The following is a 23,669-nucleotide window of genomic DNA, read 5'->3' as shown; positions in this document are numbered from 1 at the left end:
CTTTTGAATTGTGCACGTCTCCAAATTTTGCGTTGCGGTTGTTTAGCCATCACATACAGAAATGCATGAATTAGGGGGTGCATGCGCTGGTGAAAATAGAATTCAAACATTTGTTGTGTGAGTCAAAGCAGCGTGTAAAGTGTGTGTGTATTTGTCAAGCCTGCAGAGAAATTCACACTAAAAAGCTGACAGATTTACATGAGGATTAAAAAAAAAGAAAAAGTAATGATCGCAAATTGCTGAGGAAACAAGAAGAAATGAACATAAACTTTGAAACATTAAAGGGAGGGAAACCGAAAATGGCCAGATGGCCAGATTTGATGAAGTGAAGGGCCGTGAGGGCTGACCAAAGTTGTTGACCTTTTTTAGGACTGAATTTGTTGAGGTTTTTTTAGGATTAAACCGGCCGGTGGGCTGGATTAGGCCCCCGAAACGGACTTTGGACATGCCTGGATTAGACCATCCCTGGCCTTCAAATTTCATTTCACTTTTCATTTGTATACCGCCTTTCTATATTGCTATACACAAGGCAGTTTACAAGCTAGGGAAGCAACAAAATATACAGTACATCCAAGATCAGCCTATAGCAATCTAATGCAATGCAAATAAGTCATTATCAAAATATGGCTATAAAATAAACAACCTAAATCAAAGTAATATTCAATGATGCATTTAGAATAGAATAGAATAGAATAGAATAGAATAGAATAGAATAGAATAGAATAGAGTGGTACCTCGGGTTAAGTACTTAATTCTTTCTGGAGGTCCGTTCTTAACCTGAAGCACCACTTTAGCTAATGGGGCCTCCTGCTGCCGCCGTGCCACCAGAGCATGATTTCTGTTCTCATCCTGAAGCAAAGTTCTTAACCCAAGCTACCATTTCTGGGTTAGTGGAGTCTGTAACCTGAAGCGTATGTAACCTGAAGCGTATGTAACCCAAGGTACCACTGTAGAATAGAATAGAATAGAATAGAATAGAATAGAAAATAGAATATGGGTTGACAGTCATTCTTGGCGAATCCTTTGCAGTCCTTTGCAATTCTCTGTGATGGGAGACTCAAGGTCTCTGTCAAAGGATGCTCAGTGCCCGTGGCAAACTGCAGTTCCCAGAATGCTTTCAGGGGGAAGCCTTGGCTGCTAAACTGGCCTAAAACAGAGACAAAGCCTGTCCACCAGATTACCTCCAAAAAGCCACAGGCTTTTTTTGCTGGCATTCCAAGATTAAACTTACCTTTGTCATGTCTAACAAATTTGCCCTTTTCTCTCTTTGGATGCAACTAAAGCTCTTGCTTATTACATCCCCTCGCCTCCTTCTCTCACTACTATTGTCTGTTCTTTGTCTTGTGTCCCTCAGATCTCTTTCCTTCAGCTCACATGATCTCAGCTGCTTGTCGTTATGATCGGGTTAACGCTGCTATTCCGTTTTACCTGGGCTCCCTGTATTATAAATTCTTCCAGTGACTTTCAAACGTCTCCTTTCTCATCCCCGCTTCTTTTCCTTCCTCTTTCCAGGACTTGACTCACGAGTAATATAGGAGGCTTCCTTTTGCCTGGTGAGGACAAGACTGTAGCTCAGTGGTCTTGCGTGCAAAAGGTCTCAGCTTTAATCCTCCAGTGTCTCCAGGTAGAGATGGGAATGTCTCCTGTCTGAAAGCCTGGAGAGCCACTGCGACTTTTCCTTTTCCCTGCCACTTCCCCTGGAAAGCCCACTCTGAAACGGTGGATCAAACAGAGGTGTGGATAAGCCCTCTGTATACACAATCATGGCCACTGGGCCCATCACCTCCTGGCAAACAGAAGGGGAAGAAATGGAGGCAGTGAGAGATTTTACTTTCTTAGGCTCCATGATTACTGCAGATGGTGACAGCAGTCACAAAATTAAAAGACGCCTGCTTCTTGGGAGAAAAGCAATGACAAACCTAGACAGCATCTTAAAAAGCAGAGACATCACCTTGCCAACAAAGGTCCATATAGTTAAAGCTATGGTTTTCCCAGTAGTGATGTATGGAAGTGAGAGCTGGACCATAAAGAAGGCTGATCACCAAAGAATTGATGCTTTTGAATTATGGTGCTGGAGGAGACACTTGAGAGTCCCATGGACTGCAAGAAGATCAAACACGGTTTTAACAATGAGTCTGTAAGTGACTGTGGAGGCCAATTCTGGATCCACACGTCCTTCCACAGTGGGGACATTGGTTTCCTAGCGGGAGTTGATGACAGTGAGGGTTTGCCAAGCGTGCCTTCCTCTTAGCGCATTTCTCCCTTTTGTCCTGAGTTTGAGCGTCTTCAAAGCCCATGACACCTTTGGTAAAGGCTGTTCTCCAACTGGAGTGCTCGCAGGCCGGTGTTTCCCAGTTGTTGGTGTTTATACTACATTTTTTTACGATTTGAGAGTCTTTAAACTTCTTTTGTTGACCACCAGCATTACGCTTTCCATTTTTAACTTCGGAATAGAGTAGTTGCTTTGGAAGACAATCATCAGGCATCCGCACAACATGACCAGTTCAACAAAGTAGATGTTGAAGAATCATTGGCAGTGTTTCTCCAGGGTTTGAGTCCTTCTCAGCTCTACCTCAGACTGGGACCTTCTGCAAGCAAAGCAAATGCTCTTCCACTGAGCTGGAACCCTTCTGCATTCTTGTGCCATCCCTGGTCCTTTGTAAACCCGACGCCACTTTCTGCATCTGCCTTGCCCTCCCTTTCTGCCCATACAATCAGAACTCTTTGCCTTCTGTCTGGCAAGAGGGACCCATTGCTATAGAAATACAGAAAGGGGTCGTGCCACTGGGGTGGGGGTGGGGGTGGGGGGGCTCAGTGGTTGAGCAGAAAGTCCCAGGCTTAATTCCTGGCCTCTCCACACAGGACTGCGAAGGTCTCCCATCTGAAACTCTGGAGAGCTGCTGCCAGTCCGTGTAGACAATACTGAACTAGATGGACTAAGGATCTGACTCAGCACTGAACTGGATGAAAGGCTGTTCATAGAATTATCGAACTGTAGAGTTGGAAGGGACCACAAGCGTCTTCTAGTTCAACCCCCGGCAATGCAGGATTTTTTTGCACAATGTGGGGCTCAAACTCACAACCCTGAGATTAAGAGTCTTGTGCTCTACTGACTGAGCACTTTGCTCCTAGAATAACAAGATGGCACTCTCCTCCTTTCCTTGTATATGTTGGGATGTGAATAGATCCTAATAGGTAAAGGGACCCCTGACCATTAGGTCCAGTCGTGGCTGACTCTGGGGTTGTGGCGCTCATCTCGCTTTATTGGCCGAGGGAGCCGGCGTACAGCTTCCGGGTCATGTGGCCAGCATGACTAAGCCGCTTCTGGCGAACCAGAGCAGCACACAGAAACACCGTTTACCTTCCCACCAGAGTGGTACCTATTTATCTACTTGCACTTTGACGTGCTTTCAAACTGCTAGGTTGGCAGGAGCAGGGACCAAGCAATGGGAGCTCACCCCGTCACGGGGATTCGAACCACCGACCTTGTGATCGGCAAGTCCTAGGCTCTGTGGTTTAACCCACAGCGCCACCCGTGTCCCTTGGAAATAGATCCTAGGAGAGGATATATTTATTCAGGGCTTTTTTTTCAGGTGGTACTTGCCAAAACTCAGTTCTGGCAGCTCTCAGGCACCATTGCCTTTATATGAGGAGAATAATAATAATAATAATAATAATAATAATAATAATAATAATTTTATTTATATCCCACCATCCCCAGCCGAAGCCGGACTCAGAGCAGCTAACAACAACAGAATAATACAACATTCTAAAATCATTTCATTATAAAATTAATTCCAATCAAATTAATGGCAACCAGTGGGCTAGAAGTTCTGTGAGGATTGCCAGAGGAGGGAGTCAGGCTGCGCCCTGACCAAAGGCCTGGTGGAACAGCTCTGTCTTGCAGGCCCTGCGGAAAGATGTCAAGTCCCACAGGGCCCCAGTCTCTTGTGACAGAGCGTTCCACCAGATCAGGGCCACGGCCAAAAAAGCCCTGGCTCTGGTTGAGAACAAGGGAGGTATTCTTCCTGAGTTTTGGTACCTCTTTTTCTTGAAAGATAACACTGTATTTATTACAAATTTTCCTTCCTTCCTCACATTTGTGAATTCAGCAGAGTGCCATCCCTTTGCAGCTTAAAGGGAATCTTAGATAGGCTAGTTTTAGCCATTTAACTACAGTGGTACCTCGCAAGACGAATGCCTCGCAAGACGGAAAACTCGCAAGAAGAAAGAGTTTTCCATTTTTCGAGGTGCTTCGCCAGACGAATTTCCCTATGGGCTTGCTTCGCAAGAAGAAAGCCCATAGGGAAATCTCCGGGGACCTCTTTTAAAATGCTGGCGGTCGGGAGCAAAGACTTTCGCCCACCGCTGGCCTTCAGAAGACTTCTCCGCTGTCCCGGGCAATCTTAAAATGCTGGCGGGCGGCAGCGAATCCTTCGCTGCCGACCCCCAGCATTTTAAAAGCCCCCGGGACAGCGGAGACTTCTCCGCTGTCCTGGGCAATCTTAAAATGCTGGCGGGTGGCAGCGAAGCCTTCGCTGCTGCCCGCCAGCATTTTAAAATCGCCCCGGGACAGCGGAGGCTTCGCTGCCGCCCGCCAGCATTTTAAAATCGCCCCGGGACAGCGGAGAAGTCTCCGCTGTCCTGGGGGCTTTTAAAATGCTGGCGGTCGGCAGCAAAGCCCTCCTGTCCCCGGAGCTTGCGGGGCGGGAGGTGGGGAGAAGGGCTTTTCTTCCCACCGCCAGCCTTCAGAACAGCCTTCTGAAGGCTGGCGGTGGGAAGAAAAGCCCTTGTCCCCCCCCACCAGCCTTCAGAAGAGGTCGGGGGACAGACTGTCCCCGGACCTGGTCTGAAGGCGGTTTCCATAGGAACGCATTGATTGATTTTCAATGCATTCCTATGGGAAACCGTGCTTCGCAAGACAAAAAACTCGCAAGAAGAAAAAACTCGCGGAACGAATTAATTTCGTCTTGCGAGGTACCACTGTAATCCTGAATGCTTTAAGGCAGACTGCATTCTCCTGGTATTTCCTCCCTTTCTTCCCCTTAAAACAATAATCGCACAGTCTTGCAAAACATGAAAATGACATTGACTCACTAGGAATACTTGTTGAAGAGTAACAGATACAGCAGCTTTGTTCAGACAGGCTTAAAATGGTCATTGAGTTACAAAGACATACTTAAGTCTAGCTTAAGATGTAGACTGAGCATGGACCTCAAGCTTAGCAGATGTTCTCAGATGGAAAGAGGAAAAGAGTTTGCCCAGGCAGGTAGGACAATATTTAGCTATGTGCTCCCCCTGTCAGGGCACGGTGAGTGTCTCTCACAGAGTTCCTCTCTAGCAAGTTTACAGGAAAACTCTAGTGAGCTCCAGCTCTTATTATGTACCTATCTAGCAAAACTTGAATTGTTGGTTTGACTATGGTTACCAGACGTCCCTGTTTCCCGGGGACAGTCCCAGCCACTCTGAGCGGCTTCCAGCATATATAAAAGCATAGTACAGTGGTACCTCGGGTTACAGACGCTTCAAGTTACAGACTCCGCTAACCCAGAAATAGTACCTCAGGTTAAGTACTTTGTTCACGTTGAGAACAGAAATTGCGCGGTGGTAGTGGGAGGCCCCATTAGCTAAAGTGGTACCTCAGGTTAAGAACGGTTTCAAGTTAAGAACGGACCTCCAGAACGAATTAAGTTCTTAACCTGAGGTACCACTGTAAAACATTAAACCTTAAAAAGCTTCCCTCTACAGGGCTGCCTTCAGATGTCTCCTAAAGGTTATATATAAAAGGCTTTCCCTAACCAAAAAGCCACTTTCGGATCCACTCTTTTAGTGTAAGCCACCTTGCCGTTCATCCAATGGAATGGTAGGATGTAAATCTTATAACATTTTGATTGATTGATTGATTGATTGCATGGCCTTAGTGTGCCGTGAGGCATCAATGAGTCCTTTTTATTTTTTAAAAAAAGGATTAGCAAAATACGTAAGTGGAGACATTGATCGCATATATTAATAGCAAACTTGTTTCTCCAAGCAGGGATCCTTGTGTAGGTGAAAAAGCACTAAGTATAAGAGCTAAATATAAGCATGCTCACGGGAGCCCCCTAAGGATTGGAGACATCAGGATGAAAATATTTGGGGGAGAAATGTAAGAGGGAAGCAATAGCATATCCCACTGAGGACTGAGTGTGCTCAGTGGCCACAGAAGGCTGGCATTTTGACTGGGAGAGAAATAAAAGTTGGAAAACTAGGGAGCAGAGAGAAATGAAGAAGCAGTGACTGGGTGGAATCCTGAGCAGGAGCGCTCTATACCACAACACTTTGTTGCAGCTCTCACTTGTCAGCATTTACTAGTCATGGGGGCTGTATCCAATGCTAGTCCTCAGAGAAAACTTATTAAACATTATTTACTTAGGTGCATTGTTTTCAGTGGGTCTACTCTGAGTATGAGGGACGTGGGTGGCACTGTGTGTTAAACCACAGAGCCTAGGACTTGCTGATCAGAAGGTCGGCGGTTCGAATCCCTGCGACGGGGTGAGCTCCCGTTGCTCGGTCCCTGCTCCTCCCAACCTAGCAGTTCGAAAGCACGTCAAAGTGCAAGTAGATAAACAGGTACCGGCGGGAAGGTAAACAGCGTTTCCGTGCGCTGCTCTGGTTTCGCTAGAAGCGGCTTAGTCATGCTGGCCACATGACCCGGAAGCTGTACGCCAGCTCCCTCGGCCAGTAAAGCAAGATGAGTGCCACAACCCCAGAGTCGGCCACGACTGGACCTGACGGTCAGGGTTCCCTTTACCTTTACCTTTTACTCTGAGTATGACCTAGTTCTCATCGACCTGTGAACTTCAGAAGAGCAACCTCCACTTCGAAAGACAGTATAGAGAAGCCATAGAAACAGGTATCTCCTTCCAACTGTCTCTTCTTTAAATGCATGACCCACTATGTAAAATAACCAAGCAAGTATTAGAAATCACCCCAGAATTGGCCCTACTAAACATCTTCCAAGACAACAATGCCCACTTACACCACAAAGAACTCATAACCCACCTGCTCTCAACAGCCAGAAACACCATAACCAGACACTGGAGAGACCTGTCAGGAGTAAGCATGGACCAATGGTACCAAATAGTATGGGAAACAGTCTTATTAGAAAAATTAACCAATAAACTGAAACTGACACGGGGACAAATAGAAGAAGACACCTTCACCCCAGTATGGCTCCCCTTTATGACATACACAGCCCAACAAGACATTGACAAAAATCCACCAATGGCATACAAATCAATATGGCTAACCTGACCCAAAACACCCACCCACCCCACTCACACAGGAAAACAAAGACCACCACAGCCAACCACAAATTAATCACCACACCCTAGGCCAACCCCAACCTCTCTCACCACCAAAGGAACACAAGCGAACAGCAGAGAACCTGCACAAGCAATTTAAAATAAAATAAAATGCATGACCCACCCTTAACCCTTAGGTCCCAGGACAGGTTACAACAATCTAAAACAAAATGTTAAAACAATTTAAAACAAATAACAATCTTGGAAATACGGTGGGGCTTAAGAATATACACCTCAAGTGCCAAAGGCCAGAGTGAAGAGGTGGGTGCTCAGCATAGCCCTGAAAGCTGCACAGTGAAGGTGCTGGACACAGAAGCCGGTTGAGGGCAGCGCAACCAGTTCCGCCACCCTGGGTGCCAGGCCTAAGGGCGTCACCACTATGACATAGCAGAAAAGAGGTAAAGGTAAAGGGACCCCTGACCATTAGGTCCAGTCGTGACTGACTCTGGGGTTGTGGCGCTCATCTCACTTTATTGGCCGAGGGAGCCGGTGTACAGCTTCCGGGTCATGTGGCCAGCATGACTAAGCCGCTTCTTGCGAACCAGAGCAGCGCACGGAAACACCGTTTACCTTCCTGCCGGAGTGGTACCTATTTATCTACTTGCACTTGATGTGCTTTTGAACTGCTAGGTTGGGAGGAGCAGGGACTGAGCAACGGGAGCTCACCCCGTCGCGGGGATTCGAACCGCCAACCTTCTGATCGGCAAATCCTAGGCTCTGTGGTTTAACCCACAGCACCACCCGCGTCCCCAGAAAAGAGGCAGGGGGCACCAAATGTTGACCTTGTGCAAGGCACAGCTGAAATTTTAAAAACGAGAGTCCGCCCCTTCTGGACACACTTCTGTGGGGAGGGAATTCCACGACTTTGGGCCTGGCACAGAGAATGTCCTCTCGTGGGCAACCACCACTCCCGAAAGCATGAGGAACTGTAGAGTTTGGAGGGAACCATGCACACCACACATTTGGAGCGCAAGGCTGCACTCAAGGAATCATGGGAATGGAAGTTTGCCTTCTCAGGGAACTATGGTTCCTGAGAAGGCAAACTTAAAACCTTTTTAACACCCTTAAAAACATGGGTGTAGCCAAGGGGGCAGCCCATATCAATAAAAATACATAGCAAACTGAGGTTCTTCCCCCCTGCAACAAAATTCCTGGCTATGCCCATGTTTAACAAACTACATACATTCCACACAACAAGAACTTATTCATATTTCTACTGTTATTTGCATACTCTTAATAATAATAATAAATTTTATTTAAACCCCGCCCTCCCCGGCCAGAGCCGGGCTCAGGGCTGCTAACACTAATAAAATTACAGTAAAATCATAATTGGGGGGGGACCAATTTAAAATACAGGTTAAAATGCAATTTAAAATGCAGCCTTATTTTAAAAGTAGCCGATATATCAAAACCATAAGGGGAGGGAAAACATAAGGGTCAGACTGAGTCCAAACCAAAAACCAGGCGGAACAGCTCTATCTTGCAGGCCCTGCGGAAAGATGTCAAGTCCCGCAGGGCCCTTGTCTCTTGTGACAGAGCGTTCCACCAAGTCGGGGCCAGTACTGAAAAGGCCCTGGCCCTAGTTGCGACCAATCTCACCACCTTGCGACTGGGACCTCCAAAATGTTTTCATTTGTGGACCTTAAGGTCCTCTGCGGGGCATACCGGGAGAGGCGGTCCCGTAGGTACGGGGGTCCTAGGCCACATCTTTTAGGTAGAGAGACAGCTGTGATTTTGAAATCTCAGAATGTGCAGATTTGCAGGGGGTGGGGGAATCCCTCTGCAAATCAGACAAACATGACCAACACATGAAGTAAATATAAGCTGCGGCCTTTAAAATCCTCGTAGCTATTGGCTGCGAGAGTGCAATACACTTTGTCGGTGTGTGTGTATATATATGGGTGACGGAATGTCCACGAACATTCCAATTGCTCAGGAGTTTTTGTTTATTTATAAAAATGGAAAGAAAAGAACAAGCTGTTGCAAAATTCCTAGGAGCAGAGGAGCTCATGTAAGGGTTCAATAAGGAAAGCCAGGGGAAAGAAATATTAGCCAACTGTTAGATTGTGCAAATGAGTTTTGTGCAGACATGTATAACAGCATGTACGAGTTGTATAGGAACAGACCCATTGAAACAGACGAACTTCAGATAGCTGTGCCAACTAATTTTAATGGGTCAACTCTGGATATACAATCTGCTGTAGCTCTAGGTGTGTGTATGTCGGAGAGAAAGAGAGGATGAAGCAGATTAGATACAGATAAGGTACTACACATTATCACACAAATGTGTCTGCAGAATGATGTGGGTTTTTACTCTCATCATCTAATTTCAAGCTCCATGCTTTTCAGTGCACCGCAGTCCACGCATTCGCTCACATGTGTGGAGTGACCAAATTAAGCAAGTGAATTAACCCTTGTAGAACAAAACTCCGGGGCCCAATGCTACTATCCATCAAGACTTTCTAAATAGAAGGGTTAGAGGAGGAATTTGGTTCAGTGCACATGGTGGATGCGGGTGGCGCTGTGGGTTAAACCACAGAGCCTAGGACTTGCTGATCAGAAGGTCGGCGGTTCGAATCCCTGCGACGGGGTGAGCTCCCGTTGCTCGGTCCCTGCTCCTGCCATCCTAGCAGTTCGAAAGCACCTCAAAGTGCAAGTAGATAAATAGGTACCGCTCCGGCGGGAAGGTAAACGGCGTTTCCGTGCGCTGCTCTGGTTCGCCAGAAGCAGCTTAGTCATGCTGGCCACATGACCCGGAAGCTGTAAGCCGGCTTCCTCGGCCAATAAAGCGAGACGAGCGCCGCAACCCCAGAGTCGGCCACAACTGGACCTGATGGTCAGGAGTCCCTTTACTTTTACATTTTAATGTGAAGCGACCTATTTCATGTTTGGAGGCAGTAATGTTCCTGCTGGAAAATGCAAGAGGGGAGAGTGCTCTTATGCTCAGGTCCTGTTTATGGATTCTTCCCACAGGCATCTGGTTAGCTTCTGGAATGGAATAATGTTAGACTAGTTGTGCCACAGGCTTGATCCAGCAGTCTCTTCCAGTGTTCTTATGTTCATACTTCCTGAAATATGCAATATGCAAACCAAAACCATCCTTTGAAATTTGCGCTTCTCTGAATTTTGTGGTGCAGTTCTCCAACTGAATCCTGCCTGGGAAAATCGTGCAAAATGTGCAAAATTTAAGGGGAAGCCGAAATATCTAAAAAAATAAAATAAAATAAATTGTCCAGTAGCACCTTAGAGACCAACTAAGTTTGTTCTTGGTATAAACTTTCGTGTGCATGCACACTACTTCAGATACGAGGAAGTGTGCATTGAAGAGCATATGTCAGTGATAGCATGGAACAATGCATTATATTAAAGGAAATCACTTGGAGAAATGTGTGTCCGGCAAAACTGCAAATATCAAGAGTGTAAATTGAGAGAAATAAACACTAAAATGCTTGCAAATTTTCATGAGGATTATTTTTAAAAATTGCAAACCAACGCTGCAATGTGGAGAACTGAATTTAAGATTAGAACAATGAGAATCAGAGAGAAACCAAAACTGGCAAATTTGTCCATCCCTGCTAAAGACCCGAGCAGTGATTACTGTTATCCATCATGGGTACTTCTCAAATCTGAAACTAACAATCTTGGGTAATCAGCACGTCAAGCCAAGGCCAATTTTGCCTTGACAGACACTTATCTCTCCCTCATCCGTGGCAGGGAACAGGGGCCAAAAGGAACAGGGGGAGGGGAAAAGCAAAAAGCAAAAACCTGTTTTAATTCAAAGCAAACCTAGGTGGCAATTTCTCAGAGAAGTGACTGGCGGATGTTTCCTGGTACTGCTTTCTGCGAAGAAAATTAGTAAACTGGCTCCATCCTCTCCTCCAAATTCATATAATTGACTGCTATTCTGAGATAATAAATCTAAAAGAAAAGAAGTGTTGATATTTATTGTTTTTATTTATTTAAAAACGAGTCAATAAAATACATAATATGTTGTGCAGATTCATTAACTTTAGTCCCCGTGTTACATTGTAAACATGTGTAATTATTCCCCCCCTGTTTACTCTTGTTTACATTTTCTTTGTTTTTTATCGGAAGATTATTGTGGATAACAAAGGTACTTTTAATGTCTGTGTTTTCAGTTCATAGGGTCCCATCTACAGGTCTCGCTTCCGTTTTCTGCCTACTCCTCCGTTGCTTCCCCATGTCAAATTTTAGATTCTAAACTCCTGGGGCAGAGGCCTCTTTTGTTACATTTTGTACGCACACTGATCCTCTCTTTCCATCGTACACACACCTCAAACACAGTGTCGAGAATTAAGCTTCAAAGGGCCACACTTCACTTCCCTCCACATAGTCTAATGTGCCTGATTCTCTGGCAGGACTTGGGAGATCCTTCATGTTCGAATCTTGTTTGCAGTGTCTTTGATTTCAGAAAGTGTTTGTGCATATCTTAATTTCACTTTGAAAACCCTTCCTAGTCAGCTTATCTGGATGCCCCAACTTCTTCACTGTCCACTTTATACATCTGATTATGTTGGGTTAACCAGAGAAAAATCTTCCTACGATAAAATTGTTAACTTGATGATGATGATGGTGATGATGATTTAAATTTGTATACCCACCCTTCATCCTGAGATTACTGGGTGGCTCACCACATAAAAATACAAAACGGTTGTACTTGCTGTGACAGTTACTCCCCTAGATGACGCTGTTGGTGATTTGGCTTCAATAATAATAATAATAATAATAATAATAATAATAATAATAATAATAATTTATACCCTGGCCCATCTGCAAAGGGGCATGCACAATGATCAAGCCATACTAATTAACTAACCACAGTTAATCTGGGGGAAGTACATAGTCCATGGTTTTAGGGAACAACATCACCAGGGCCACAGGACTTGGGTCCTGCAGTTAGGATCAGGAGCTAGACCTCTCTCCCTGCTGGGTGTTAATCCAGATCTCTCCCCCTCCGGGTTGCTCCTTGGTGTCTACACTCCCAAGGGAAAGTAGTTTAACTTATGTGGCTCCCCAAACAGGCACCTGCCTGGTTCTGTTGGCTGTGGCTCAGCGTTGACCCGGCAAGACCTGCTCACTTGTCTAATGATATATAATGAATTGAAAAAGGTATTTAAATATACCTTCTTGAAGAAACCAGAGGCCTTTCTCTTGGGCATGGCCGGCCAAGTGGTGCCAAAGAAGGACAGAACATTTTTTATGTATGCTATAACAGCAGCAAGAATACTCATCGCAAAGTATTGGAAGACGCAAGATTTACCCACTCTGGAAGAATGGCAGATGAAACTGATTGACTGTATGGGATTGGCAGAAATGACGAGCAGAATCCGTGACCAGGGAGAAGAGTCGGCAGAAGAAGATTGGAAAAAAATTAAGGACTACTTACAGAAATATTGTAAAATTAAGGAATGCTGAATGATGTTGGATTGAAATTGAGTGGTTTCTAGCTGTAATGGTATAAAGGAATATGGGGGAAAAAAGGGTTTGGATAGAAAATAAGGTGATATTATAAGCTGTAATGCTTTAAGTTAAGGATTTGCTGAACAAATAATTTGAAATGGAATACAAGAAGGGGAGGTATGAGGAGGTCAGAGAAATATGTTACTGAAAAGTTTGTATTATGAACTATATGTCTTTTTTAATCTTTTTGTTTTTTGTTTGCATAAAAAATTGAAAACTTTAATAAATATCTTATAAAAAAAAAAGACCTGCTCACTTGTCTAGGGCTCGGGTTGCCAGGTGTTTTGAGTGGCACTGCAGAACATAACAAGATCCGCGCATCTCCTTGCTAGGGAAAGCCTTTACCTGCTAAAATCCTGAATGCCAGGTTTTTTGGGGGGGAAGCCCCCCACAACAACAAGGTGACAACCCTGATCTACCAGGTCTGGATTATTTTATTTTATTTTATTAGCGGCAACCTCAGAAATAGGTGCCGGGGCTAAAAAAACTCTGGGGAGCGGCTGCCCCTAAAGTCCAAGAGAGGGAGATCTCGGGGAGCAACTGGGGCCAGCCCAGGGGGAAGGAGGCAAGCCGGCTCCTGGCGCTGCTAGGGCGAGGAGGGAGAGTCTCCCTGCCGCCTGTCTCGTCCGCCAGAAGGACCCCTCGCTCAGCTGATAACCTCCGCTCTTTCCCATCGGAGGAGGAGGCAGGCAGGCAGGCAGAGAACGAGTTAAAGAAAAAACCCTTCTACTTCCGGATGTGTTCATAGCTCAGGGCTGTGAAGCTGACAGAGAGAGAGAACCAGGGCGCACAAGAGAGAGAGCATCTTTCTTTCTCCCTCCTTCTCCCCTCCTTCTTCTCTTCTTCTTCCCACATATACAGAAAGCAAAACAGCCTCCAAAGGAGCAGAGACAGGCAACGAAGGGAAACCGCAGGCAACCGATTTGATTGATTATTTTCTAAAAGAGATATATCTATAGATAGATAGATAGATAAAAATAGCCACCGTGGGTTTTTTCAGAATCCAAACTCCCAGCCAGGAGAGAGGGCGCCTAGTCCATTTCATCCTCTCCCTCCTCGCCAGGTCCACTGCTGCTTTAAGAGGAGGGGAAACTGACAAGCCCATATTCTCTCTGTGTGTGTGTCCCCCCCCCCATATTCCCCGCCCCATCTCCTCTGTTTGCTGAGCAGAGGGGGCTGGGGTGTGTTGTGGGAGCTGAATCCTCCTTGGTGGAGATACTGGGTGGGGGGGCTTTTTGGACCCTCTGAGCCCCCCCACACCTCCCTTCTTGCACCTACTCTCCTCCTCTTCTTCTTCTTCTCTCTCTCTCTCTCTCCATCCTCCCCCCCAACCCGGTTTTCCTTTTCATTCCTGGCTCCTTGCTTTGATAGGATTGAAGCCACAACCATTTAAAAGGGGAGAGGGAGGAGAAAGGAGCCGGGGGGGGGGAGAGAGAGAAGAAGAAGAAGAAGAAGAGAGAGTCGATGTCCATCTTTTAAAAGGAGAGGAGAAGGAGAAGGGGGGAAGAAAAGAAAAGAAAGGGGGGAGAGAGAGAAAGGAGTGTTTTGGAGAAGGGGGTGGTGGTGTTTGATCATCACACACACCCCTTCTCTCTCTCTCTTTATCTCTCTCTCTCTCTCTCCTCCCCCCCCTTCCAATTTCAAACTACCACCGGGTTGTTGATATTTTTTTTCCCCCTACGAGGACCATCAGTCACTTGAAGTCTGACACCTCGCAGCACTTGATGGGCAGCTACGACAGCCAAAAGGCAGAAGAAAGGGTCTACTTGGGAGGAAGAAGATACCCGCAAGGAAGGAAATAAGGAACTCTAGCCTTCCCCCCCCCCCCCATGCAAACACATCCACGCAGATCTGTCACCCCGGCAATCTCACTAGCAAGCTGGCTTAGGTTTGTTTTCTATATCTGTACGTGTGTGTGAGTGTAAAAGGTTAGATTTTTTTCCCTCTCTTTTTTTTGGGGGGGATTATTTTTTTAAAAAAATATTCTTCTTGCTGCTGAGCGATCCACAGAGAAACCGGCCGTCCCTGAAAGGAAAATAGGTTGTTTCCTAAACCCACCAAAACAAAAAACCCAACCCAAAGGCAACAAAAGCCAAACTGTTTGAAACAGTTTCCTTGTCTCACTTGGTTGGTCTTCTTGGAACGATGGGGTCAGAGAGGGGGCCAAAATGAAAGATCTCCTTTTTGGAAAGGACTGAAGTTTCTCTGGCCCCCCCAGAGCCGTCTCCCCCCAAGGGGGAGAAGGAAGACGGAAAGAAAGCCCGAGAGAACAAACTTCCCAGCGTCTGATGGCACAAAGGGTAAGTGATAATAATGTGTTTTTGGGATAGAACTCGGTGTCGTTTGCAAAATCTGTTCTGAAAGATGTCTTATCTTCTGGCCTAGACTCTTAGAAGCACACGACAAAAACTCAACAAGTAAAAAAAAGGAATGATAAGTCTGCGTGTTTGTGTGTGTGTGTGTCTGTGTTTATAGATATATAGTTTTCTTATTGCCTGCTCTTTCGGAAAAGAAAAAATAACTTTGTGGCTTGTGAAGTTAGTAACTCTAGAACTCACAGCGACAAAGTCAGACAGGGCTTGAACCTGTCTGCTGCCTTTAAAACAGCCTTCATCTTCCTTCAACACTTCCCATCTCAACTTCTTATTTGTAAATATTTATCTCTTCCCTTCCTCCGCCCACCCCGGGGTTTGATTGGCAAGTGTCAAATGAAATATTTTTGGATGGGGAAAAAGAAAAGAGAGAGGAATGCCACTTTGGAAATATATATATTTAAAAGCATTTTCATTTCGAGTATATTAGCTGTCACCCCTAGTCGGTATAAATAGAGGCACGCCTCGTTCTCGGGTTAACTTTGTGGTTTAAGAAACAACAAAATAAACTAAATATTGACCGGTGTTTTGAAGCGTCCCTATAGCAAATTTGAGCAAAATAGATGCATTGGGTATACTTAAGAACAAAACCGAAAAAGCAGCCGGGGACAAAACCTCTCTCATGCAGGGCAAACTATTTCTTGACTTTCTCAGTCTAGCCTTTTTGCTTTGATTCCACGTTGCTCATTTGAAAGCCTCAATGGGGCTGCTTTGTGGCATTTTGCGATGCCTTTCTGAAGTTTTTCGACTCCTTTTTCCTCCTCTGACCCCCCTCCGTGGAGCGGCAGAAAAGATCTGGCCGGTCTGAAAGGCTGAGGTTAATGTGTCTTCAATGTGGCCGGTTGTAAGAAATTCAGGAAACTTTTCATGGGACTCTAATTCCCAAACCGCCACCATTTATTTTGTATGGGGGAACGCTTCAGTACCCACCCCCTCCCCACTATTTTGAAATTCATCCATTACGTTGGGGGCTGGAGGAACTACAATTCCTTGCAACAGAGACAGAACCAGCTACTTCCTTCTGCAAAAAAGTCTCTCGATTTTCCCCCCAGCCACCCAACTTCTCTATAGCAAGCCAATGCAGCTTGCACGAACATTTTTTAATTCAAAGAGAATCTCTGCCGCTTTATTAAAAAATCCTGTCCGTTCTGACTAAGTTTTCGAACTTTCGAAATCAACTGTTCCTCTAGGCAAAAGCGGAAGGGTGTGAGTGTGTTGGAAACCCTTCACATACTTACACCTCGGAGAAACTCTGATAAGATAATTCAAAATATGAGTGTGCTCAATAGTTTTGCAACCAGCATTTGTTACCATCACTTACACCTGAACAATTTAAATTACTGTTGCTGTTGTTGTTCATCATTCAAAGGTCCCACGCACAGAGCATATGTGGGGCATTTAAAAGGCATCCGTTCATTTATTTATTTGAAATTGTGTATTTTGCACCCGTTGAAAGAGAGGAGTCTGTGGAGTTTCAAGCGAGGTTTTGCGAAACAAGAGAGAGAGAAATAACGTCAAGCGGCCCATAGGAGCATGAGATACGGCATGATTTAAATAAGAATAGTTGGCAGGGTGAAAAAATTTCACACTTTCTCTTTTTTTGCCCCCTCCCTTTCCCCACGAAAGGGGGGCGGGAGATGGGAGAAGAAGAGAATGTTTTTGTTCTATTTAAAAAGAACACTGGAGTTTCGAAAAGTGCCTGGCGGGGTTTAAGGAGTTATAAAGAGGTTGACTGTACTCCCTTTAAGGAGGAAAAATAAAAGCGAGCGAGAGAAGGATTGGGGCAAAAAGATGTAGGTGTTGATTTCTTCTTAAGGGGGACAGCCAGTGGGGGAAAAGATGAAGATGACCTGCGAGTAACCGGGGGGGGACGGGGCAGTTCATTCAGGAATTAAATCCAAGCTTATTTAAAAGCCCGCTTGCAGGAAGCATGAAAACGAGGCAGATTCCCAGCGTTAAAATGATGATGATGATAAAATTAAAAATTCCTTCTTGGACAGTCCAGTCCCAGGACAGGAGTATGACTGTGTGCGTGCGTGAGTTTGATCTCTCCAAAGTTCAGCGCCTCCCCGGCTAGGAGAAAAGCTTTATCACTTCTTTAAAAGCTTGCAGAGAAGCGAAGCAGCCTCTGGTCCACTAGCAAAAACAAAAGCAATTGGGGTTTAAGGAAGCTAGGTTATTTTTCCTTGTATGTGCGGAAGGTGTTTTGCAGTTTGAGGGTGCATCAGACTGCAAGCGAAATTAGCAGCTTTCCCCACCTGATTTGCAAGTAACTTTTTTTTAGGGAAGGGGGGAACTGGTGGGGGTCTTCTTCTAGCTGCTGTGTTTTGTAGGGGGCTGGGGGGGGGGGAGAGAGAGACTACGGCGCCCAGTACTTGGGAGCGCGACGCTGCGCGCAGGCCTTGGAGACGGAGGCTGGAATTAACAAGGCCGGGTTCGTGAAATTGACGAGCACTGGCGTGAAATTGACTTAAGTGGCCGAAGGCACAAAAGAGGACCCATTTGTGGCGAGAGATGGCGAAAGTTTGGGGGCTGTTGTGAGGGGCGGCTGGGAAGAAATGGCCGGGGGTCTCCAGTGTGGAGGATTAAGGGCGAAGCTGGCCGTTGGTGTATGGACGCTGCTGCTAAGCTTAATTTTAATTTATTTTGAGGGGGTGCAGAAGAACGACAAACAAAACTAGCAAATGTTTGACCCAAGTGGAAAACTCGGGGAAGTCGGTGGGAAAAGATCAAGATGCGGGGAGATTTAGATAATAACCAAGGCTTGTGTCTGTATATTTCTGTTCCCCCCTCAATACTTCGCCCCAGTTCCTCTCTGAGATGAAAACTTTCCAAAAATTTGCTTTTTAAAAGCCGGTCATTTAACAGGCATCTTTCCTTGTACCACACACACGAATGTGACTTTTTAGGCGTGCTCAGATATGGGTTTCCCTGGTGTCTGGCTGTGCAATTTATTCGCCCTTTGGTGATATGAAATTGGCTAAATGCGCCTAGATCGGATGTCTAAACTTTCTCTCCCTCTGTCTGTCTCTCTTTGCCCCCCACTTTGCCCCGTTTTCGCACCTGGGTCTTCTTTACCTCCAGTACGATGACTTGGTACATTACGCCGGAATGGACGGGGTCTCTCTGCCGGGCTTTGGAGACCCACACACGGGCCGGGGTCTGCAACACCACGCTCTGAACCAGGGGGGCCCTTACGGATCCGCCGGAGTGAACCACCGGCCCGGCTTGCCCCCGGGGCTGGGCACCAACGACGCCTTGAAGAGAGAGAAGGATGAGATTTATGGGTGAGTCCGGATCCCGCTCAGTCCCTCGAGGAAGGACGGCGGGAGGGGGGGGAAGGATGGGGGTTTGGCAGGGGTTCGGATGATGAGCCCAACTCGCCTTGAAAACTTGTGCGCGCAACTCTTTGGTATCGGGGATCGGTCCCCCTCCTCTTCCCCAAACCCTCTTTGGATACTGGAGAAAGGGAGGAGAAGGGTGGAAACATGAGCGCCTCGATCCGAAGCCTGCCTCCTCGGGAGTAAATGCCTCTGTGCTCTAGGGGGCTTTCCACCCAAGGAAACGGGCCGCAGGAAGACTCAAAACTTATTTTGCAGAGGCTGCACCCCCGCCGCTTGCTCGCTTACATCGGGGTGAACCCGGCCGAGCCTGCTCCTGCTTGCACTGAGGACTTACTCCCGAGGAATCGTGCTGCGCTCGCTTGGAAGGAAGCCTCTCTGAAGCCACCGGGGCTGCTTCCCAGTTAGACGTGCAGACGACCCGACCGCAAATCTGATATATTCCAACCGGGATATTTCTCTAAATTCAGCTGGATCTCGCTCTCACACACAAACTCTTAGCGGATCGAAGATGTTCCCTTCCGGTAGATCTGTCCTCAGGCTTTTCCCCCTTCCCCCATGAAAGAGGGTTATTACCGTGTTTGCTTAATTGATCGATTCGGTGGGACGTGGCTTCCCTGCGGGTCTCCCCGTCTTGCTTTTCCCAGGGAGCGTAATTAGTGGGGTTCCCCACCCCACCCCCCAGTCTCGTGCACACTTTATCCTTTTTTTGCAGCCGGATCCTCTGGGTGTTTATTCGTTAGTATTTTTCCTATGTGCTCTCGAGTAAGTCTGCCGAGGCCCGCAGCCTGAATTAACTGTCCTCTCCCTCTAGGTCCTAATCGGTTTGTTTGGTGACTCCAACCAGACAGACTTTGATTTACAGCGGGCATTTTCTGCCTGGGTTCTGCAGGCTCTTCTTGTTTAGAAATCCGCTCAAGGTGCGTGGGATTTCTAGAACATCTGCGCGCCTCGAGATTTATTTGGGCGTCTGCGGTTTCTAAGACTTCACTTTATCCTCGCGCTTTTTCTCCGTGGGGCGAAAAGGATGGGTTGTACTGTATATCTTTCTCTCGGGCGCTCTCCATTCTGCGCGCTTCTCCGTGCCAAGGAATGACAGGATTCGCGTCTCCTGTTGCTGGCTAGCTAGATTTTCCTTCCTGCTGTGCGTTTACGATTCCCAACCTCAGGTGGGTCTCTCCTCCTTTCCAAAAGGTCCGTTCCTCTTTTGGGCTGCGCGTCTCAGGATTTCCACAGCAGATGAAATGCTCTCGAGATTTCCGGGCCTCTTTTTTTAGTTTCCACCAATCCTACAGTATAGATTCCTCCCCCCCCCCCGCTTCTGAAAGGCATTTTGTTTCCTGCTAGGCTCAGAGGGATAGGGGCGAACCCTCCGACGACCGCAAGAAATAAGAAGCGGGCAAGCAACGGAGGTTTATATTCTTGAAATCTCGGGATTTCACTAAGACCTCGGAGCAGCAGATGACAGAACAGGAGGAAGATGCCTTATTCCAAGTCCATTGGGTCCAGCTAGCTCGGAAACCTGGCTCCCCGGGGTTTCAGGCGGGGTTTCCCCGCAGCCCTACCTGGCGATGCCATGGAGAACCGAACCAGGGACCTTCTTCGATGCGCAACAGATGCGCATCTACTGAGCCGCGGCTAGCTGTGGAGAGCCGGAGGGCGGCAGGTTGGCAAAAGCGGAGGACGCCGGGGAGGCGGGATGGGAGGGCACAGGGACAACGAGAGTTGCTTTCTCCTGAGTCAGGCCCCGTTTGGGTCTGACTTGCCCGCTCGGGCTGGCAGCGGCAGTGATTCTCAGGGTTTCGGGCGGGGGAGGATTCGAACCCGCACCCCAAGAGGAGATGCCGGGGTGCGTGAAAAGCGGGTGCTTTGCCCCTGAGCCGCAGCCTCTCCTCTTCCACATCATCATCATCATCATCACCATTGCTGCTATTATCATCCTGTGGTTGATATCCCAGCAGAAAGGGACTCCAAAGTGCGCAGGTCATCTGAAAGGGTGGTGGAGAGGATTGAAAAAAAATAGAGTGATTGAAAACAAGAGCGCTTCCGTGTGAATCAGACAAGGATCAGACCCTCCCCGGCGTGCCTTGCAGACGTGGCCCCTCCCCGGTTTGAGAAGAGGCACCTGACTCAGATTTGGGGCATCAACGAAGGAATGGCGAGGCAGGGAGACGGCTGTGTCCTAGGGCAGAACAGTCCAGTCACTCACCTCTCTTCCCTCGCCCCCACAACTCCAACCTCAGTTCCCCCGTCTGTAAAACGGGACCAACAGCGGACTTCTCAGAGCAGGTTTGCGAGGGGTGAGAGGATTTGCAGCAGGAGCTTTTGAACGGAAGGAGGAGGAATCTGTTTCGGGATGTGCGACGAATTCCTGGATCCCGTGTGAACTGGATCCAAAGACGGAGTCGCCAGCCCCGTTATAAGTTCTGAGCTTCCCAGAGGCGCAAGGCTGGGCACTCCGGAAAAGGGGACCTTGAGTGTTAAAGGGTCTTTTCGTTTCATCCCACATGACGATCCTTGTAGAATCCCCACAAGGGGTTCCTACAGACCATCACCACCACCACCCCAGTTGAAAATGGCATTTATTAATACGGGCATTAAGATTATTTTTCACCGCGGTGTGTGGGTGTGTGTGTGAGAGAGAGCATGCAGCGTTTTACAAAGTGCCTTTTGTTGCTCTTTGCGCTGGATCGGTCCCAGCGAACAGGTGGGGATCTCCAGATCGGGCTTTGTGCTGCAGTATTTTTTTCATCGCAGAGGTGAAGTGTGTGTGTGTGTGTGTGTGTGTAGGTGCACGCATGATTTTGTGAGTGGGCATGGATGCGGCACACCCAGATCCACACCCTCCTGGATTTGGATTTATTTGCGCACCCAAGAAGGAAAAATCCAAATGACAGTTTTGAAAAGTTTAGTAGGCGTTTTTGGGTTTTTTCCCTTGTTACATTTTTTGAAGCGAGTTGACTCAAAACCTGATTCTGGGATGTGCTTCTTGGAGCACTTTGACTGCGAGTAGAGCTAGTTTGGCATTAGAACACAAAGTCGGCTCAATCGGACAAAAGGTCCGCTTTGCCCAGTGTCCTGTTTCCGACAGTGGCAGGTCTAGTTCAGTGGCATTCAGCTGGTTGGTCAGGGCTCACTATTTGGTCAAGGCCTGGTCACTCATTTATTTATTTATTTACATTTATGACAAATAAACATTTCAAACAGAATCATCTTTACATATCATATTTTGACTCCCCCTCTTTCTGCTGTTCTTTATATTTACTCTATTTTCCTGCATATCCCAATCTAAATCTATTTTATATTTCATTTCCATCCATTTCATATATGTTTTCACTGCTGAACTGGTCAAGGCCTGATCTAAGATGGGTTGCAACAGCAGCACTGCCACCGAAGAGATATAATAATAATAATAATAATAATAATAATAATAATAATAATAGAGAAATGGGTCCCCAAATGTATGCTTGGCTCAAGGTGGTTACCCAGGTCTGAGAACCTTTAAGACCAACAATTAATTAACGAAATGAATTGTCCTCCCCAATTGTCTGTTTGCCAGCAGTGTTTTCTGGGATACACTGCCACTGAAGAAGAAAGTTCCATTAAGCTCTGGCTTTTTGCTGGTTGCTTCCTCTTGGGTTCTCAGGCTACGTCCCACAAGCAGCTTGGGTAACCATAAACCATTCTTCTGGGTTGTCAGTGCAACCATCATGACCACCCCATAGAGACAGGCTGAGGTAGATGCTTCAGTGTGCTTCTCAGTTTCCCATGCGCAGTGGCCATGTGGGAGAAGCCACTTAGGTTGGCTTTTCCCACGCCACCACAAATGCCCTGCCTCCAGCTCGTGCAGCAAACACTGAACATGCTCCCTGTGTGATTGGCAGAGCACACCCCAGTCAGGTCCCTGTGATATTGCAGAGGTGCCTATATATTTGGATTGCGAACAGGGTCCTTGTAAGAACATAAGAATATCAGATCAGCTTGCTGGATGAGGCCAATAGCTTATCTAGTCCAGCATCCTGTTGCAGTGGCCAGATTCCTTTGGGAAGCTGGCATGATGGTTGTGAATGCAACTTCAGAGCCCATAGCAACATTGCTGGCCCTAGAAGCCGCTTAGATGGGTCGGGTGGCTAGATAAGCCTTCTCCAAGTACCGTGTTTTTCGCTTGATAAGACGCACAAGACCATAAGACGCACCTAGTTTTTGGAGGAGGAAAACAAGAAAAAAAAAATTCTGAATCCCAGAAGCCACAACAGCAAGAGGGATTGCTGCGCAGCGAAAGCAGCAATCCCTCTTGCTGTTCTGGCTTCAGGGATAGCTGCGCAGCCTGCATTCGCTCCATAAGATGCACACACATTTCCCCTTACTTTTGAGGAGGGAAAAAGTGAGTCTTATAGAGCAACAAATACGGTACTTTTTAATGCCAGCTTCCAGTTGCAAAGGTGTTCTTTCTGCTCCTCATTGTGAGCTACACTTAATCGTTGCTCATCTGAAATCTCTTCCACAAGCTCTTCTGTGAGTAAAAAGAGTGGATCAGCCTTGTCCAAGCTGGGGCCCTTCAGATGTTTTAGACTCCCAGTCCTATCAGTGATGGGAGCTGGAGTCCAGAACATCTGGAGGACTCCAGCTTGGATGTTTTGTCCCATGCTTTGATCACTTAGGATTGGGAGGGAGGAGGCAAATCTCAAATGAGTGTCCCAAGAGAGAAAACAAGAAGAAGCTTGGTGCTGGTGGGAAGGTGCCGTCTATTTCTGAACCTGGGGACAAGATGGAGCTGCAAGGTGTGAGATCGTGTTGAGTGTTTTCCCCCATAATGGAAGTCTGTACAATTCTTAGGTGACCTAGGTGTTGACCAGACATTGGCCTGCTTAAGCTCCAGCAAGGTTGTGGCAGCACGTGGCTTTGGACTGCCCCTAGGGACCTCACCTGCCTTGTTGTTGTTGTTGTTTAGTCGTTTAGTCGTGTCCGACTCTTCGTGACCCCCTGGACCAGAGCACGCCAGGCACTCCTGTCTTCCACTGCCTCCCGCAGTTTGGTCAAACTCATGCTGGTAGCTTTGAGAACACTGTCCAACCATCTCGTCCTCTGTCGTCCCCTTCTCCTTGTGCCCTCCATCTTTCCCAACATCAGGG

General features: G+C 47.0%; 1 protein-coding gene across 5 annotated transcripts in view; it reads left to right on the top strand.

Annotated features, from left to right (window-relative positions):
• The first annotated feature begins 13,638 nt into the window (after positions 1–13,638).
• The window catches only part of MEIS3 (Meis homeobox 3), an 87,967-nt gene continuing 77,936 nt past the window's right edge, over positions 13,639–23,669 (top strand). Inside the window, exons 1-2 of one of the 5 annotated variants that reach the window (XM_053397764.1) lie at positions 13,639–14,712; positions 18,281–18,483. In XM_053397764.1, the coding sequence (XP_053253739.1) occupies positions 18,308–18,483 (176 nt within the window). In that variant the 5' untranslated portion in view covers positions 13,639–14,712; positions 18,281–18,307. Of the gene's footprint in view, positions 15,125–17,436; positions 17,462–17,714; positions 17,806–18,280; positions 18,484–23,669 lie in introns of those variants that run through there. The other 4 variants (XM_053397761.1, XM_053397765.1, XM_053397763.1 and 1 more) reach the window with 4 other exon arrangements.

Source organism: Podarcis raffonei, chromosome 8 (genome assembly GCF_027172205.1).
Source record: "Podarcis raffonei isolate rPodRaf1 chromosome 8, rPodRaf1.pri, whole genome shotgun sequence".
Lineage (NCBI taxonomy): Eukaryota > Metazoa > Chordata > Lepidosauria > Squamata > Lacertidae > Podarcis > Podarcis raffonei.
Note: the sequence above shows the minus strand (reverse complement) of the source record. Positions and strands in the feature narration are given on the sequence as shown.